Source organism: Ailuropoda melanoleuca, chromosome 8, assembly GCF_002007445.2.
Source record: "Ailuropoda melanoleuca isolate Jingjing chromosome 8, ASM200744v2, whole genome shotgun sequence".
Classification (NCBI taxonomy): Eukaryota; Metazoa; Chordata; class Mammalia; order Carnivora; family Ursidae; genus Ailuropoda; species Ailuropoda melanoleuca.
In genome coordinates, this window is record NC_048225.1 from 17,100,515 (window position 1) to 17,120,414 (window position 19,900).

General features: G+C 47.1%; 1 protein-coding gene across 1 annotated transcript in view; it reads left to right on the plus strand.

Moving 5' to 3' along the window:
- The window catches only part of SORL1 (sortilin related receptor 1), a 158,483-nt gene extending 142,511 nt beyond the window's left edge, over window positions 1-15,972 (plus strand). Inside the window, exons 41-48 of the mRNA XM_034665628.1 lie at window positions 2,561-2,680; window positions 3,765-3,929; window positions 4,463-4,637; window positions 5,842-5,948; window positions 8,244-8,436; window positions 11,017-11,229; window positions 12,662-12,923; window positions 13,685-15,972. Of these exons, the coding sequence (XP_034521519.1) occupies window positions 2,561-2,680; window positions 3,765-3,929; window positions 4,463-4,637; window positions 5,842-5,948; window positions 8,244-8,436; window positions 11,017-11,229; window positions 12,662-12,729 (1,041 nt within the window). The 3' untranslated portion in view covers window positions 12,730-12,923; window positions 13,685-15,972. The remainder of the gene's footprint in view (window positions 1-2,560; window positions 2,681-3,764; window positions 3,930-4,462; window positions 4,638-5,841; window positions 5,949-8,243; window positions 8,437-11,016; window positions 11,230-12,661; window positions 12,924-13,684) is intronic.
- The last annotated feature ends 3,928 nt before the right edge of the window (window positions 15,973-19,900 follow it).

Sequence of the window (19,900 nt, forward strand, 5' to 3'; positions counted from 1 at the left end):
TTAAAGTTGGTGCCATTCAGAATACTGTTTCATTAGATCCTACTTTATCCTATTTGGTGTTTTCTGTGTGTTATTTATCTCCCTAACTAGTTTGTAAGTTCCTTGAAGGGAAGAGTTGTTTTCTGAGTTTTCCAAATGGAAAAGCTCATAGGACTAAATCTATTAAGTGAGATTTAGTGAGTCCTCACAGTGACTGGTGAGGGAGGAGGCCTGGTCTTGTCTTCTGAGTGCCTCTCCAGCATGCATTTGGAGCAGGACCAAGCGGTAGGGAATGAACCAATGTTTGCACACAATTGTAAGGTCGGCCTTGAAGAAGGAAGAAGTAAGGCACCAAGAGACCCTTCATACCTGTCCCACTTAATCCTGTCATCAGCTCGGTGGGGTGAATATTCTCACTTTACCAGTGAGGAAGCTAAAGCCCAGAGTTGAAGCTGTGGGAAACCATAAACTTGTGTGAGCTCAGGTCTGGCTAGTGTGATAGCCTCTGCCCTTTTGTTGCTCCAGAGCCCAGTCCTGAGGCGGGAACAGAGATGAGATAAGAGCCATGCCCAGGACTGGCCTGTCCCTCAAAGCAGACTCTACTCACAATGGGCCTTTCTCGCTTGTATACCAGCTGAGGGCATGACCACCTTGTCACACCCAAGTGCGTTCACAGGGTAGGATCTTGTGTACGGCACCCGGAACACCACTTTACTTTAGGGTCTCTCATTGCATGTGAACTTGGAGAAGTAGCCTTGCTCTGCCTCATCCTTGCTGATAGCCTGGATACGCTCATTGTAGCTTTCAGAGGGTGACAGGGCCTGTGAAATGACCTGTGGGAAGTTCTCAGCTTCTCCCGGCTTTAGTCCACTGAGGACTCGGGTTGCTCACCCCCACTCGTCCCTCTGCACCATGAGAATGGCCGCAGCCACTGTCCATTTCTGGGGACCTGCCTGCATCCTGGCCTCTTGGCACATGGAGCCCTTTCTTGGCCCCTGGCCAGAGCCCCACAGCGGCCTCAGGCCTGTCTTCCGGAAACCAGGCCTACTTCTGAGCCCGGAGCCCCTGTTCCCATCTTGTGCCTTCAGTGCCCTTGGTCCCCTATTCCTGCTCCATTTGCTTTGCTTTCTGACTCCCTCGAGTCCCCTAATTCTTTCTTTCCACACTTCCTCCCAGCTTATCACCCCCTTGGGGCTTTCGTTCCCCTTCCCTGTATGCTTCCCATCGGGGGCTCTGGCTGCTAAGCAGCTCAGAGAAAATGCACAGCTGTCTGGGACTCGGAAGTCCCTGTGCATGGCCCTGATCCATGCTCTCCGTTCCCACAACTTCTCGAGACTTTCTTCACAGCTTTCCTTCAGGTCCCCGTCTTTACCTGCCTGTGCTCACTTCTGTGCTGCCCCACAAAGAAAGCTTCCTTAGTGCTTACCCCGTTATAAATCGCATGGCGGCCAGCCCCAGCTACGCCCATGAAATCCCCGGACCCTGCTTTAAACTCCTGGTTTTCCACATGTATCAGCGGCGGATGAGAACGGCTGCATAGAACGGAGCTGAAAGTGGCAGTGGCTTTAACAGTTTATTTCCCTCCCTATTAAAAGAAAGCGGAATCCTCCAGCAGGCCTGGGCTTCTACAGCTGCAGGTTTGATTGGGGATCCAGGCTGCCTGTGGCCTCCGACTTCAAGGTCACCTCATGGTCCAGGAGGTCTGCAGCCACTCCGTGTTCCGGGCCGCTGGAGGGCAGGAGGAAGGACTTCTCCCCCCATTCTCCAGAGTGCTCACTGAGCTCCCACGTGACACCTCTGCTTGCAGCTCATTGGGCAGAACTTTGTCACGTGGCCTCTCCCAGCTTCCGGGGAGGTGGGCTTTTCTTCTAGGGGAGGCGGTTTTCACTAGGAAGCAGGATCGTACTGAGGAGGAGAGGACTAGTGGGTTTCTTTTGGGCATCTCCCCACGTCTGCCCTGCTGCCCTCCCTCCTCAGCCTCCCTCCACAAATGTACTGGCTCCCTCCCAGCTGCCCTTCCAGCCGTGTTTTGCAGGTCCTGTCCCGCCTGCCCTCTGAGAACCCCGCTCTTCTCCCCGGCTGGTCGTGCAGTCTTTTCCTCCGGTATTTCATGTTCTGTATTTGCAGCTCATCATTTATAATCGTGTCTTTCTTCCCTGCCCCTCCTTCCTCAAAAAGAGGGCTTTAAGGGGCGCCTGGGTGGCTCAGTCAGTTAAGCGTCTATCTTCGGCTCAGGTCATGATCCCAGGGTCCTGGGATTGAGACCCGCATCGGACTCCCTGTTGAGTGGGGAGCCTGCTTCTCCCTCTGCCCCTCCCCCCTGCTCATGGGCGCACTCTCTCTTTCTGAAATAAATAAATAAAATCTTTAAAAAAAGAGTGCTTTGCACACCATGTTTATCTTGGTGGGGGTGGGTTCAGTGCCTGCCCCAGTGTACTTCCTCTGTAAATAAATGCTGAACGAAGACTTCTCTCTTTTGAGCTCTCCTGAAGCCCTTCCCAGGGCGTCACTTAGGCATTTCAAGAGAACGAGGTCACTGGCCATGGAGCTGATGTCCTTTTCCATCCTCTCTGTTTGCCAGGTTTATGGTATCTTCTATGCTACGTCGTTCCTTGACCTGTATCGCAATCCGAAGAGCTTGACTACTTCCTTGCACAACAAAACAGTCATTGTCAGTAGGGACGAGCAGTATTTATTTCTGGTAAGTTTCCCGTACTGGGGAGTCCAGAGCGGTTTCTATTTTTTTAAGGATGGCTTAAATCCTGGGCTCCTAGCTCAGACTCCAGACCCAGGGAGCTGGAGGTATGACTCCAGGATCCGTGTGTGTGCAAGAGGGTGGTTCCTCTTCTGTAAAAACATCAGATTCCTGCTGGAAGAACAGAATGAATGACCTGGTAACCAGCTGCAGCTCTGTGGGGGATTGGGAACTTGGAAAATGGATAAACATACACAGGAATGGATAAACTGCTTTTGTCGGAATCCACTTCCAGGACTAGGAATTTAGCTCACATATGTTTACACATGTGCCAAAATAGATGGAAAAAGGTGCTTGGTATACTATTGCTTGTGGTCGCAGAAGATTTGAAACCAATGTTTCTCAAGAGAAGACCGGTTAAGATTACAGGGAAACCCTTCAAATTAAATAGAACTGAGGTGGAAAAATCTTCAAAAGAAATAGTACTGAGGTGGAAAAAAAATCTATGCTATCTTATTAAGTGAAAGAAGTGAAGAACCTAAAAATATGTGTAATATTTTATTTGTGTAAAAAAAATTAAGAAAAACAGGCTACGGGGAGCCTGGGTGGCTCAGTCATTAAGCATCTGCCTTCGGCTCAGGGCATGATCCCGGAGTCCTGGGATCGAGCCCCACATCAGGCTCCTCCGCTGGGAGCCTGCTTCTTCCTCTCCCACTCCCCCTGCTTGTGTTCCCTCTCTCGCTGGCTGTCTCTCTGTGTCAAATAAATAAATAAAATCTTTAAAAAAAAAAAAGAAAAAAGAAAAACAGGCTACATGTACACATATGTACACATACAAGTATGTATCTGTATGCACACACGTGTGTATCCATGCTTATAAAAGGATAGGACATTTATGGAAAGAAGCATGTTAGCCATTACTGATTCTGGTAAAATGGATTAAAATGGGGTAAGTGGGGAATTATGTCACATTTTATATCTTCTTTTGAACTGATTGAATTTTAACTCTGTACACCTGTCACTATTTTGTTTAAAAAGAAAAAAAGTGGTTTTGTGCCGACTCCATGCGTCCCCATGGTATTGGTTTCAGGTCCGGGTGGTGGTGCCCTACCAAGGGCCGTCCTCTGACTACGTTGTGGTGAGGATGATCCCAGACAGCAGGCTCCCACCTCGTCACCTGCATGCGGTTCATATCGGCAAAACCTCAGCTGTCATCAAGTGGGAATCCCCATATGATTCTCCTGACCAGGACCTGGTAAGAGGGCCAGGCATCCAGCCAGCCATTCCTGTTCTTGGCATGGTTGGGGATGGGGCAGGGGGTGCTGTCACGGGGCAGGAAAGCTAGGCCTGGAGGTGGGAGCTCAGCAGGAGGTCTCGTCTCCATATCTGTGTGCCCAAAAATGGGGTCCTTATAGATGCCTCTTCTGAGTTGTACCCTCTCCATTATTTCCAGCTGTTCTATTCGTTTGTCTCTCTTTCTTCTCTGCCTTCTCACCTTCCCTTCCCCGAGCCTCTAAAGCAGGTTGGCAGACAAAGGCCTGCCGGCCAAGTGCAGCTACCTCATCGCCTGTTTTTGTAAATACGATTTACTAGCACCAAGCTCTCACCGGTCATTTACATCTTACCTTTGACGGCTTTCACGCTACAAATGGCAGAATTGAATAGTTGTGGGAGAGACCATTTGGCCTTCAAAACCACTCAGGTTTTATATCGTCCACTGTTGAATTGCAAAGAGTAAAAAAGCACCAAGTTTCTGGTTACCATTAAGGTCTCTTTTTCTTGCCCCAGTTATATGCAGTTGCTGTCAAAGATCTAATACGAAAGAGTGACAGAAGCTATAAAATAAAAACCCGCAACAGTACTGTGGAATACACCCTTTCCAAGTTGGAACCTGGAGGGAAATACCACATCGTCGTCCAGCTGGGGAACATGAGCAAAGATTCCAGTATAAAAATCACCACAGGTAAATGGGAAAGAGATTTGGGTCCTTCTCACACAGCAAGGGGCCCACAGGGCTGCTAGGATGCCTAGACCTTAACAACGGGAAGTACAAACACCCCCTTCAGTATCCATAGCGGCCGTGGTGGGGTGGGCTTCCAGTGCTGGGGCTGCAGGGTGGTGGGCTGGGGGACGTGCTGTGTCTTTTTTCACTCTCCTTCTGTCTAGCTGGTTTGGACACTTTTGGGGGAGAAGAGCAGGAATGCCCAAAAGATTTAGGAAATAAATGTGAACGTTTGCCTCGAGAGCCAAGGATGGGAACTGGGGCTGAAATCACATGGTTCCTCGTGGCAGGGTGATGTGTAGCCAGGGAGGGAGACCAGTAACCGCACAGTAGATTGAAGGGGCCTTGCCACAGCCCGGGGTTGGCTCAGCAGTCAGGGTCTGGCTCAGAAAGCAGGTAATGAGCTCGGCTGATTGGGCAGCAGCAGACAGTGTCAGAGTGTCCATGATGGAGGCTCAGCCCCACCAGGCCACCGGTGTGAGCAGCAGGCCTGGGCGGGACTCACAGTGTCACTCCAGGGCGCTAGGTTCAGGCACAGGCGCTAGGTTCAGGCACAGGCCCTGGCTCCTCGCTGAGCTCTGGGTCTCCTCAGGCCCTGGGGCAGGATGAGGGAGAGCAGGAAGGCAGACCGGAACCAGAGCAGAAGTCCAGCAAGGCTTGGAAACTGTGGTCCATCCCTTCCCTTCCCTTTTTTCCCACCCAGTTTGGTTTTGGCCATCCGTGGTTCTGAGGGCCATTAAATTAGGTTCTGTCCAAATTTCTTGGCTTAAGTGTAACAACAACAAAAGAGATGCCAATTAGAGAGTGTCTTCCATGTGCTAAGCTCTGTGCTAAGCAACACGTGTATTTTATTTCTTCCTTAACCTAGCCTTTCAAGTTAGCATTCTTTTTTCTTTTTTTTTTAATATTTTATTGATTTTTAGAGACTGCATAAGGGGGGTGGGGGAGGGGCAGAGGGCGATAGGGAGAGAGAGAGAATATCCCAAGCAGGCTCCTGAGGTCATGACCTGAGCTTAAACCAAGAGTCAGGTGCTCAACCTGCTGAGCCACCCAGGCGCCCCTCAAGTTAGCATTATCTAATCTATCTATCTATCTACTCAGACAAGAAAACAGCGATTCCAGTCTGTAGCCACTAACTGTGTCCTGTTCCATCTTTAATTTTCAGTTTCATTATCCGCACCTGATGCCTTAAAAATCATAACAGAAAATGACCACGTTCTTCTGTTTTGGAAAAGTCTAGCTTTGAAGGAAAAGCATTTTAATGAAAGCAGGGTGAGTTCCTCCCTCCTTCTCAATGACGTTGGGAATCTAATTGAAATGCAGTTTTAGAGATGAGCTCGTTAACAGCATGCTGGCATAGATAGGGGAAAAAGACAGAATAGGGCAAGGGAGTGAACTTGAGAATTAAAGGATCATTTTCTGTGGGCTTGCTAATTAGTGAAATGTTTATACTGCCCATTAAAGATGAGAATCTCTGCACTAAGCACTTTTCATTCCTGAACCTGTCTTTCCCTAAAGACAGGGAAATGGGCTGGGGCCCGCACTGTGCCTGCTGAAGCTGAATGGGGCTGGGCATCAGAACCAGGGCCCCATCCTTTGCAGCGGTCTGAGAGCAGGGCTGTGGCTCCCGTGCGGGGGGCTGAGCTACAACCTCAGCCTGGCCTCGCGGTTTCTTTCCAGTGATGCTTGAGGGAGCACGACGTGCTTGAACATAGTCTGTTGACCTACGGAAAATACTGTTTTGTTTTGTCATCGGCAGACCAGTTACTGTATTCACAACAGGAAGTGGGAAAAGAAGGAGAGCGACATCAGGGAACAGATCTGCCATCCAAAGGTGGACAGATCCTTGAGTGGACCTGGCTTGTCCCCATGGTCAGCAAAGCATGAGCTAAAGAGAGACACAATAAATCAGCCGTGGCTATTTCGGGGTACGGTGGCGGCGAAGAGTGCTGGGGTTGTAAACAGTCGCAGTGTAAGGCCAGAAGCACAACTAGATTAAAACTCGAAAATTCTCACAACTCTTCCAGCTGTGACATGTAAATGTTAATATACTCGAATGTAAAGGAAGCTTTCCAAGCAGTTCAAAACAGAAATATCCTGGTTTTGGAAAGGGTACGGGGAACAAAGTTAAAACTATAGTAGCTGTAAGTGAAAGAAAAGAAGGACCCACCTCACTAATAACCGAACCACAAAGAGAGGACACGTTCACATTAAACAGGCTAAGTTTTGGGGGAAGAGTATTACCAGTACGAGTTGTGGTTGGGGAGATTAGCACTCTGGAAATACGAATTGGAAAGGCCTTCCATAAGGCACTTTGGTACGATGTATCGGAAACATGAAAAGCATTCGCACCCTTTGACCAGCAATTCTTTCAGGATCTTAGTCGAAGGAAACGATATACATCAAGAATTTATGTACAAGGTTGTTGAGGACAGTTTTATTTCTGATAACAAGAAAGGAGAAACAACTTTAGTGTCCAGTAGAAGACGACTAGTTAAATAAATTGTTGATGTTTGTGTCATTTAAATGTTCTTCTTTATACTTTTAAGTATTTGGCACATGTTCTACAGCAAATATAGATTAGATAGAAAATGATTAAGGCTAGCTTCTAATGGAGAATGCAGGAATGGGATTCCAAGCAGGTGGCATGGGGAGGCCCAGTTTGGCCACCAGCTGTCATCAGGGGTCCCTCCTAGGTGGCAGAAGCCTGGCTTTCTGAGGTTGAGATGGCAGGTCAATACTTCGCTCCCAGTGGAGGGAGGGTTTTCACATAAGCAGGTGGCATGTCCTTTTTTCCCCCCTGGGGGCTTAGAGTTCAGAGAATAGACAGGTCACTGGAATGGGGACCAAGAGACTGTGAGTATGCAGTGGGGCCCAGTAGATAAGAGAGGATGTCATTTTTTTTTTTTGCCGCTGACGGGGTGGGAGTTGGTGGCTTTGACACTGGCGTACTTAGAGATTGGCAGAGAAGTCCAGTAGTCAGTTCTGGAACCCAGCCCGATCTTGAAGCGCTTTCTGTTCAAGGCCAGGTTAGTCTGGGGCCACCATCAGCCTCGAGGACCTGGGGAGCGAGCTGCGGGCTGCCGATGGAGTTCCCACACGCTGCTCTACCGAGAAGTGTCCTGACTTTTCTTACCCCACTGCTGGAGTCCACTGCGACCTGGATTTATTATTAGTCAAATCCCATTATGGTGAACTATTGCTGACTTGTCCAGATTCTTTGTGGCATTTAATATTACTTCAGACAAGTGCACTGTTGACCAGAACTTTGAATGTGTACTGGAATATTTGTTAAAATGGCTTTTATTAGGGCTACGCATTTCACTTCCACTTTGCAGCTCATAAGCGGGCGTGGTAGTTATTTGAGACATTTGGGATGGGAAAATTACCATTTTCTGAATCCACTATCTCAATGGTAACGTAAAAAGATCTAGTAAGAAAACCCAAAGTGCTTTAGCATCTATAAAAGCCTGCAATAAGGAGCTCACATAAAGTTGGAACCAGTAATAGAAGCTGTCAGATTCCTTATTTAACTTCCTGAACAATCTCTCATGTCTTTGTTTTCAGGGCTATGAGATACACATGTTTGATAGTGCCATGAATATCTCCGCTTACCTTGGGAACACTACTGACAATTTCTTTAAAATTTCCAACCTGAAATTGGGGCATAATTACACTTTCACTGTGCAAGCGAGATGTCTTTTTGGCAGCCAGATTTGTGGGGAGCCCGCTGTCCTGCTGTACGATGAGCTGGGGTCCGGTAAGTCACTCCTGGGGCCAGTTTTGTCTTCAGTTCTGGGGAAATTGATGAAGGATGTAGCATGGTGCGATGAATTTGGGTTTTTGGGGTTTTTTTTTTAAGATTTTATTTTTTTAAAGATTTTATTTATTTATTTGAGAGAGAGAAAGAGCACGCACGTGCGCTAGAGCAAAGGGAGGGGCGGAGAAAGGGGCAGAGAATCCTGAGCCGACTTTGTGCTGAGCGAGGAGCCTGACACAGGACTCTAGATCATGACCAGAGCCGAAACCAGGAGTCAGATGCTTAACTGACTGCACCACCCAGGCACCCCAAGATGTGTCTTTTTCTAAAGTGCACTTAAAATATTCTCTCAAAAACAAAAACAAAAAATTATTTTTGTTCAAAAGAAAGTCACTTATCTATCAATTTAATCAGGCACTGATTTAACAAATACTTCCTGAGCCAGGAGTGCTGTGAGGAGCTGGGGTTACAAANAAAAAATTATTTTCGTTCAAAAGAAAGTCACTTATCTGTCAATTTAATCAGGCACTGATTTAACAAATACTTCCTGAGCCAGGAGTGCTGTGAGGAGCTGGGGTTACAAAGTGACCACATTCTGAATGTAAGGCCCAAGAAAGGGAATAGGTTACAAATAGGTTTTGTTTCGAAAGGAGGGTCTGCTTGGGAAACACTAGGTTAGTGTGAGTTTTATTGTTTGCTTTTTGCAGGACTTTTCAGAGCCTCCAATATGCTAATGTTCCCTGTGGTTCTTCCAAGTCAGTAGATAACCTCCTTCCCATAGAGTAACCGATTTTATAGCTCCCCCTTCATCTTAGGGGTCGGTGCAGAGCAGAACCTGAATTTGTCCTGGCGTCTTGTCTTCTGAACAGTCCCAGATACTGGTGCTGGGTCGTGCTGATGGTGGAGGAGAGGACCCTTTCCTTTACATGGAAACACTGCTCGTATCGTAGTGGCTTGGCCAGGATATCAACAGACATTTTGCCACTGGTCTCTTTCATTCGATTGACTCCCAGCCAGGAAGTCGCCGACGCTCAAGCCAAGAGCTTGCGTTAGGGCTGTCGTATGCTCCAACGTGTCATGCTTCCCAGGCACCTCCCTAAAAGGAAAGCCTTACAAACCGCATCCCTTTGCAGAATCACAGCATCCTAGAGGTTCTGAGAAGGTCTTACAGAAAACAAACAACAAAAGTCTTGTTAACCTAGAGTTTCCTAAAAAGAGCCTCCATTTTAAGTAAAACCAAGTAGCGACTGTGAAATAGACTTTGGGAAAAGTGTTGCCTTCAAAATAAAACCGAGATCGTCAAGCTGAAAGAATCTCTCTGTGAAGCCTCGATTAGTCTCTATCTTGTCCCTTGATGTTTGCTGTCCCCTCAGAAGTGGGGTGTGGGGGGAGGGGGTTCTCCCTCACCCCTGTTTCCTGCACCACACTGGTTTCTCCTGACTGCTCCAGCCAAGGGCATCCCCCAAATTTACCACTTCACAGCTGGGGTTAGGTTGGGACATACGACATAAGATCTTGCCCCAGCTTTTTCTGGTAGGTCAATAATGAGAGAAATTAAAGGCACGGATTCTGAGTTGTTAGATTGGGCTTTGCAAGTAATGGCTGTTCTCTGGCCCATCTTGATGAACATCTGGTTGGGATGAGTCCCTGGATAGCTACTGAGCCTTCCCCGTGAGGCACAGGCCTGGCCTGCACCACTTTGCCCTATCCCAGGGAGTGACCTCAGGCCTGATGAGGCTCCTTATGGGACCTGGAAGGTCCACTGTGCTTCCGTAGCTCAAACTGACTCCCAGGTTCCACTTTCTGCCCTCAGGCTCAGACTTTCCCCAGGATTTTTCAAGACCGGCCCAGACCCAGCCAAACCCAATGGTGGGGGATGGCTTTGCCCTAGAGGCCTATTGGGGCGGATCTATCAGCATATCATCACAGAGCTGGAATTTGTTAAAGACATGGGGAAGTGAGCGTCATTGTTAGGTCATAGACACCTGACTGGCTCTGCAAAGAACATTTAAAAATGTGAAATGTGTATGGAAAGGTTTTCTCTCTCTTATATCTAAGTAAAAAAAAAAAAGCTCATAAAACTTCACGAGCTGTTAAGTCAGTGTTGCGGTAAAGGAATCTCGTTTGTATCACTTAATGGGGCTTCAGGTAATTGCAGTTCAGAGTGACTTTGGTGCCAAGTAGGGGGAAATAATTGCAATCTCGTTAATTAGTGGTCTGATTTCACATCCTCTTATGTAAGGCAAGCAAGTGGTCTTAAGTAATAATGCTAATGAAATCAATGTTGATACCCCAACAAAGGTCTCCCTTCCAAGAGATTATCTAAATAAACAACAAGGCCGTGATTAGGAGGCTAATGTAATTACCGTATTTGCATGCACAAGGCCGGTGGTCTGTCAGCTCGTGGCAAGGCGTCGGAAACAGTCGGGCGTCACGTGCAGGCACACGCCACACCAGGCAGGCGGCTTGGGTAACTGTTTGCCGACTCGTAGGCTTTTCTGGAGGGTGGGGTGTTGAGTTGCTCGGTCGGCTCCCCAGCCCTGGCGTGCGAGGCTTACATGTCGTCATTTGCCTTGGCAGGTGGGGATGCGTCAGCATTCCAGGCTGCCAGATCCACCGATGTTGCCGCCGTAGCCGTGCCCATCTTGTTCCTGACCCTGCTGAGCCTGGGGGTCGGCTTTGCCATCCTGTACACGAAGCATCGGAGGCTGCAGAACAGCTTCACGGCTTTTGCCAACAGCCACTACAGCTCCAGGCTGGGCTCGGCCGTCTTCTCCTCGGGGGATGACCTGGGTGAGTGGGGCAGGTGCTACCCCCACACAGACCCCCGCAAAGCCTGTTCCTGGGTTAGGAAATACCTGTGTCAAGCGCATCTTTTGACAGTAGAGACAGGATTCATTAACCAGTGATCTCACCGCTTTAGGTGAAACCAGTTGAAGCCCTTTGCTTTAAACTTGCTTCTGTATTAAAATACTCGTCTTCTCTTCCGTGGTGTGGTCCTGGCCTGAGACCAGGAGTGGTTTTGGGGAAGAACTGGTAGGAGCTTGCCTTGTACAGGAAGGATAGGAAGGTCCTGGGCTTTGGATACTCCCAGAATATCAGCAGATTTTCATGAATTTCTAAGCCCTCTCATCCTTCATGGACCTGGAGGTCTGATATCTTGGAAGAGCCTAGTCGGGAGAAAAAGTCAGGCTTTCCCAGATGACTTCTGTCTAAAGAAGGCCTTTTCATCTGGCTGGCTGTCTTTCTGATAGCTAGCGGAACCGACCTCCTGCCCCGACACCCCTTGCCCCCCCGCCCCCTGCTCCCGGCCATTCTTCTTTCATGTATCCACAACATGGCATGGCAAAAAGAAAGATCCCTTTTAAAATATCCACATGCTCAAATTACTAAATGCTAATAGAGCTAGTAGACCACTTGATATAATAAATTAGGTGTTTTGGGGGCCCTTCCCCAAACGCAGACTGCTGAATGTCATTTTACATACCTGTTTTTTTCTGTAAACCAGTCATAATTTTTTTTGTTTGTAAAGTACTTGTGTATTCCCCATTCACGGATCATTTGATGTTAGACTTGCTCCTTCTTTTTCTTAGTTTCTTGTCTTGTTTTGTACACGTATTTGGTCTGCTTTGCATGAATGGAGTGGGTTCTTTGCTCTGTTACAAAAGGAGTTTGACCCATGGTGATACCACACAGTGATCACTGAATGTGGATCACAACTGAGTTGCACAGGATTGTACCAGGGGCCCCAAGGGCCACAAGGGGACATCCATTAGTCTAGGAAGCTGTCCTCAAGAAGCTTAAACCCCTCTAAAATCCCTTCCCTCAGAGCAGTGTGGGTTCAGAGGAGAAAACAGATTGTGAAGTTTCACTGTGTTAACATAGGGTGTGGATAATTGAAATTAGGGAAGCTAAATGACCTGTTGGACTTCGGGGTAGGTAATAAGATTCTCCTTCCCAAGAGATTTACTTTCTATATTTGGTTAAGTTCAAGCTACCATTAAAGTAAGCTTGGCCACCCATGGATGGGGGAGAAGTTGACCCAAGAGTGTGAGAGGGGAGCTGAGCTGGGGTTCAGCTTTGGCTACTGCGCCTGGCGGGCCGCGGTCCTGATTTTCCAGGCTGGGGCTCATGATGGCGGTGGGAGCAGCTGGGCTGGAGTGGTGGGAGCTGGGGTTGGGTGCGTGCGCTGGAACTCACCAAGGACCGACTGTTTTGCCTTTAGGGGAGGATGATGAAGATGCTCCTATGATAACTGGATTTTCCGACGACGTCCCCATGGTGATAGCCTGAAAGATCTCCTCACTAGAAACCAAATGGTGTAAATATTTTATTTGATAAAGATAGTTGATGGTTTATTTTAAAAGATGCACTTTGAGTTGCAATATGTTATTTTTATATGGGCCAAAAACAAAACAAAAGCAAAAAAAAAAGGAAAGAAAGGAATGAATAAACTTTGTAGTAATCAACTGTGAACTTCAAACCAGGTTGATTTTAGTAACCAAATTGCTTNGGGCCACAAGGGGACATCCATTAGTCTAGGAAGCTGTCCTCAAGAAGCTTAAACCCCTCTAAAATCCCTTCCCTCAGAGCAGTGTGGGTTCAGAGGAGAAAACAGATTGTGAAGTTTCACTGTGTTAACATAGGGTGTGGATAATTGAAATTAGGGAAGCTAAATGACCTGTTGGACTTCGGGGTAGGTAATAAGATTCTCCTTCCCAAGAGATTTACTTTCTATATTTGGTTAAGTTCAAGCTACCATTAAAGTAAGCTTGGCCACCCATGGATGGGGGAGAAGTTGACCCAAGAGTGTGAGAGGGGAGCTGAGCTGGGGTTCAGCTTTGGCTACTGCGCCTGGCGGGCCGCGGTCCTGATTTTCCAGGCTGGGGCTCATGATGGCGGTGGGAGCAGCTGGGCTGGAGTGGTGGGAGCTGGGGTTGGGTGCGTGCGCTGGAACTCACCAAGGACCGACTGTTTTGCCTTTAGGGGAGGATGATGAAGATGCTCCTATGATAACTGGATTTTCCGACGACGTCCCCATGGTGATAGCCTGAAAGATCTCCTCACTAGAAACCAAATGGTGTAAATATTTTATTTGATAAAGATAGTTGATGGTTTATTTTAAAAGATGCACTTTGAGTTGCAATATGTTATTTTTATATGGGCCAAAAACAAAACAAAAGCAAAAAAAAAAGGAAAGAAAGGAATGAATAAACTTTGTAGTAATCAACTGTGAACTTCAAACCAGGTTGATTTTAGTAACCAAATTGCTTTGATTTCGTATTAATGTAGTCTTACAGGGCTGTGCTTGCTGGGCATGCTTTTAAGTCTGTGAGATAATTTTGGTTCAATAAATTGGCCGTTCTTTTTATTTTTCTAAGAAACAGAAATGTATTTAATAAAAACTTCAAGAGAGGGTGATGGGTGGAATCCCTTCCAGCCCCCCCCCCCATTGAAAGTGTGCTCAAATTTTAAAATTTGTTTGGATTTAGTTTATATGAAAGTGTTTGTGTGTATTGTGGGGGAAGGTTCTTTTCTGTAATTTTGTTAATTTATTGGGACTCTGTATAAGGCAAGGCTTTCGTGGTCTTCCAACTCTGCACGTTTCGAGGGGTTGCAGGGTTGAGGGATGGGGAACAGAAGCAGTCTTGTTGCCATTCCGGAAACCGTCCGTTTTTAGGCACTCGTGTGTCACATAATGGTCTTTGGCAGGAGAGCACATTGAATCATTGCTCGGTTTCCGTTCAACAGAGCTGCATCAGGAAGCCCTGCAAGCAACAGCTTCTTCCCTTACGTTAATGGATGGAATCTTACCGTCTACGCCTCTGCACAAGACCTAGCTCTCCATGCTACATGATGAGAACACTGCTTTATTATACACTGGGCTTGTGGCCATCGCAACAAGTGACTCTGCTTGTGGGAGAGTTCTAGGTCTGTGCCACCAGAGATACACTGGCAGATAGAGCACCTAATTTGTCCTTTGCAGATACTTTGTTTTTCCTTACCACTGAAGAATCTCGAATGTAAAGTTTATTTTTTTTTAAAGATATTTTTTTTGGGTGGGGTGGAGAGAGCAAGTGAGAGAGCACAAGCAGGGGGAGTGGCAGAGGGAGACAGGGAGCCTGATGCGGGACTCGATCCCAGGACTGAGATCCTGACCTGAGCCGAAGGCAGACGCTTCACCGGCTGAGTCACCCAGGTGCCCCTCGAATGTAAAGTTTTGTATTTGTGTTGAGGTGGCCGCTTACTGTCTTTAAAACTCTATACCTGATATATGCAGTCATTTTGAATTGGGTCAGTGCCTTCTCTTTTTTTTTTTCTTTCCTTCCACCTCCTTCCCCCGCACCCCTGCTCAGTTTAAAGAGTGCTGTTCACTCCGACAGAGATCCAGGAGATGGACGAATTTGAGGCCATTCTGTCCGACTTACAGTCGCAGCGACACTAGAGCTTATTCTGTCACACAAGCTGAGCTTTTATTCCTTATGCCTTTAAATGCCACCCCGGTATTCAAATCATGGCCACTTGATAGGTACGTGGAATCCATCATGGACTGATGCCTGCCCTTTAGACTTCGAGACATAGACACCGACGTCCAGCGCCGTTGTGACTCCTGCTATATGAGCCTCACTGCAGAACTTCTCAGCTGAGAAGCAGGGAGCTCGGGGGATATTCCAAAGTCATGTTTCCGAGTATGTGTCCTTTACATGCAAGCTTTGTAAAGACCCCATGTCCTCTGAGAGGCACCACATCACCTTCTCACAAGTATTTGCTTTCTTTTAACCAAAAGTATCATTCTTGGGTGAAGAATATAGTTTCGCTCTTATCTAGTGATTGTCTGGGAAACAAAGAGCCAATTAAACTTTTTAGTTTTAAAAATTTTAATTTATATATATATATTTTAAATGAGGAGTATTTTCAACTGTAGACATGTAGTGTGTCTTGTGGGTAAGGCTCCGTTTTATTTTACCAAGCAGTGGTCGTGATGAGCCTCCTTCCAGCCTTTTTTCCCCTTCTTCTGCTCTCTTTCCTTTGTGACTTTTGTAAAGAATGGAATTTCTTTGGCTTTATCTTGTCTTGGGGTTTTGTTCCAAACTCCAAGCGCCACCCCCCACCCCCACCCCTTTAGTAAAGCTCTTTAAGTAGCTGAAAGATTAACAGTCTGGTGGGAGGCCAGTCATTCCATTGAACCACTGGAAAGTATATTTTCTTCTTTTCTTTTCCTGCCAACTTCTTGTTGGCGTTCGTAAAAGCTAATCTAAAGGCTCTGAGACTTTGTTTTCCGTTTTCCGCGGGCAAGCCTTTCTGCAGAGCCTGTGTCTCCAGTCGGCAACTGGAGACACTTCTGAGCATCCAGTTCTTGTTACCAGTGCCTCCCAACGCTTGGTGCACCGTACTGTATAGACTGGCCATCACCCCTCTCCTCGGAAAACGCCACTGTGCTGTTGGAGAAAAAGCAGCCTTTTCGGGCTAGAGTATTTTCTATATACACAGAAGAGCTACGTTTCTGAAGACTAAGCTAGGTAGATGCAGCTACATGTAAATTGTATATTTTTATGAACTGTTTAAGCACGCACTCTTCCTTCCCTCTGCATAGCTTTGTGGGGTTTCGGTGTAGATGTGCCGTCTGCGAAGAGCCCAGAGGTTGGAGTGACCATAGGAGATGAGAACAGAAAGTATGTGCAGCCTTTGAAAGTGACCACATAATTGTCTCCACTGTGACCAGTCGGAGCCCCTGGTTGTTCGTGAAGAAGGGGCTTTTTTGTACCTCGTGGAGATGCCACCTCAGAAGTCTACACCGCACAGGGAAAAGGTGTTATTCTCTCCCAGCGCACGTTAGCATGTCGGAAGCCCACAGCCACGTGGACCACGGTGGGCCACTAATGGACCACTGAAATTGGGCAGGCAGGGGGCATTGTCCAGATTTTCTCTGGAGGGTGATTTTGCCCCTTTATGTATTGAACGCCCCTCGAGCTTTGTGAGACACGGGTCCAGGCGGATGAAATGACAGAGAGTAGAATTCTGCAGAGGCGTCCAGGGAGGAGCCACATCTATGCAGATCTTTCCAGACAGGTGAGAAGCTCCAGTAACTACTGGCTGCCTGGCATATTGGGTACAAGGTTAAGATGCTGGGTGACTGGTTGAAACTTTGGAATTTGGGAAGAGAGAGGTTCCTGGGGTTCCATCTCTGCTCATATCACTAGGGACATTTGGGTGGGACAGGTGTGGGACACACAGCTCTGTGGTCTCTCCTGCCCTTCGTCCTGGCCTACTAGATTAAACTGTGCTTCAGCCATTTAAGGAGTGTACCCCTTCTCAAATGGTGGCTGTTTTGGGGGGAACAGGGGAGAGCAGTGGTGTGGTGAGGCTTTTAGAGATAATCGCCCACTTCCCTTTGGAGAATCCTGTCTTCAAATATCCACCCAATGGTCACTCTATCTTGTAAGATTATCGTCCTACTGTTTTCTAAAGGGCAGAAACCTCATCTTGTTAGGTTTGGTTGGTCACTTTCCTACTAATGCGGGGCATGGTGAATCCCTGAGATTTTTCTCTTCCTTCGACAGAGCTGGGAGACCCCTCAGAGAAAGGTTCTGGGAGATAAGTCAACTGAATACCATCTCCATATTGATTTTCAGAATTGACTCTTAAAACTTTGTGCAGAATCTTCACTTTGTTGGGATTGTATCTTGACATTCCTTGTCTGTTATTTTTATTAACTGGAGTGTGTGCTGCCTTTCAGGTACGATTTTTGTGTAATAAAAGCCAGCACATGAAGTTTATATAGACTAATTTCTATGCAAGACTGAGATATGGAGTAGATAGCAAGAGATATGGATAGCTGGGTACACAGACAATGAGCTCGTTCTCAGAATGGTAACCACCGTCGGATGCGGGTTGAGGGAGGATAGATAGGTTGTGTAAATGTTTCTGCCCACTAATTTTGAGCAGCCATATTATGAACTAAATCCTCAGAGCCAAGTAACCCAAGAATGGTATTCGTTTCATGTATACTAATGCAAATGGAAGAAAATATGAGTGCCGAAGTGGGACATTCTTCTCAGATACCCCGTGTCATTTCTCATTTAAAGACTCTTGTCACGAATTATTAGAAACTTTAGGCAAAATCGAAGTATTGGCAGCAAAATAAAGGCCTACTCTGCTCTTATTTAAAGTGAAACACTGTATACTTGTTTCTCTCCAAAGTGAAATCAGGCATTTATGATTTCAGTTGCCTTGATATGTTTCCAAATCACTGATTTCTGCTGAAGATTTTACTATATTGTTGCACAATTTTATNTCGTTCTCAGAATGGTAACCACCGTCGGATGCGGGTTGAGGGAGGATAGATAGGTTGTGTAAATGTTTCTGCCCACTAATTTTGAGCAGCCATATTATGAACTAAATCCTCAGAGCCAAGTAACCCAAGAATGGTATTCGTTTCATGTATACTAATGCAAATGGAAGAAAGTATGAGTGCCGAAGTGGGACATTCTTCTCAGATACCCCGTGTCATTTCTCATTTAAAGACTCTTGTCACGAATTATTAGAAACTTTAGGCAAAATCGAAGTATTGGCAGCAAAATAAAGGCCTACTCTGCTCTTATTTAAAGTGAAACACTGTATACTTGTTTCTCTCCAAAGTGAAATTAGGCATTTATGATTTCAGTTGCCTTGATGTTTCCAAATCACCGATTTCTGCTGAAGATTTTACTATATTGTTGCACAATTTTATGATAATTTTTGTCTCAATGTCAACTTTTTTCACTGAATAAAAATGTAACTGGGTCAAGGAAACACCTCTATGAAAATCCACTCTCTACGTGTGTCTCGAGTTGTTCTTTTGAGTGCAATAAAGATGGTTAATGCAGTCTCTGAACACCATTCGATTTGCCTGTTTTAGAAGGAAGTTTCTTCGTAGATGAGGGAACACTAAAATCTGTAACAGATTTGGTATTAACAAGGTGGTCTCAGGCAGTGGATCCTTGAAGAACACGATGCCTTTGTGTTGGCTGAGGAGTGGGGAGATGTCAAGGCGGCTGTTTTGAAGTCAACAGTTATTCCACAGGAGCCGTGGCTCCCTTAAAGCTGTCACCACGTCGGCTGAGGCGCCGTTTGCTGCAAAGGCAGAAGAAAGCAGAGCGGTGTGGTGCGCTGTGTGCCAGAGAGCACTTTGAGGGGGTTCTCCTGGGCAGCGGAGTGGCGAGGAATGCTGCATGCTCCCTGGAAGGGTGACCGAATGGCAGGTGGACCCATCAGTCAGGACCGGAGCACATGCAACAGGAGAGGAGGGAGGCAGGTGTTTTTAATTCAACAGATCTGCACCTTTGCTACTTTTGTGGACATACTGAGCCAAAATAGAACTCCGAAGGACTGTCATTCCGTTTTGTAGGAAGGGGAAAAGGGGCTCAGAGAGGTTAAGTCACCGGCTTAGGGGAAACCGGAGCGTGAATGGCAAGACCAGCTCCCGGTGCCAGGGATTTCTAACCCCAGACACTGCTCCCTGTCACCGGTCAGAGTCAGAACACAGTCCCAACACATCACACCCAGAGGAATCCCAAGCGTGCATTTACCCGGTCACGGCCTAGCCCTGAGGTTTCCAGGCTTGGATAATTTGTCAGCACCTCAGTGAGTTCATCTCTTGTGGGTAAAGGCACTTTANCAAGGAAACACCTCTATGAAAATCCACTCTCTACGTGTGTCTCGAGTTGTTCTTTTGAGTGCAATAAAGATGATTAATGCAGTCTCCGAACACCATTCGATTTGCCTGTTTTAGAAGGAAGTTTCTTCGTAGATGAGAGAACACTAAAATCTGTAACAGTTTTGGTATTAACAAGGTGGTCTCAGGCAGTGGATCCTTGAAGAACACGATGCCTTTGTGTTGGCTGAGGAGTGGGGAGATGTCAAGGCGGCTGTTTTGAAGTCAACAGAGTTATTCCACAGGAGCCGTGGCTCCCTTAAAGCTGTCACCACGTCGGCTGAGGCGCCGTTTGCTGCAAAGGCAGAAGAAAGCAGAGCGGTGTGGTGCGCTGTGTGCCAGAGAGCACTTTGAGGGGGTTCTCCTGGGCAGCGGAGTGGCGAGGAATGCTGCATGCTCCCTGGAAGGGTGACCGAATGGCAGGTGGACCCATCAGTCAGGACCGGAGCACATGCAACAGGAGAGGAGGGAGGCAGGTGTTTTTAATTCAACAGATCTGCACCTTTGCTGCTTTGGTGGACATACTGAGCCAAAATAGAACTCCGAAGGACTGTCATTCCGTTTTGTAGGAAGGGGAAAAGGGGCTCAGAGAGGTTAAGTCACCAGCTTAGGGGAAACCGGAGCGTGAATGGCAAGACCAGCTCCCGGTGCCAGGGATTTCTAACCCCAGACACTGCTCCCTGTCACCGGTCAGAGTCAGAACACAGTCCCAACACATCACACCCAGAGGAATCCCAAGCGTGCATTTACCCGGTCACGGCCTAGCCCTGA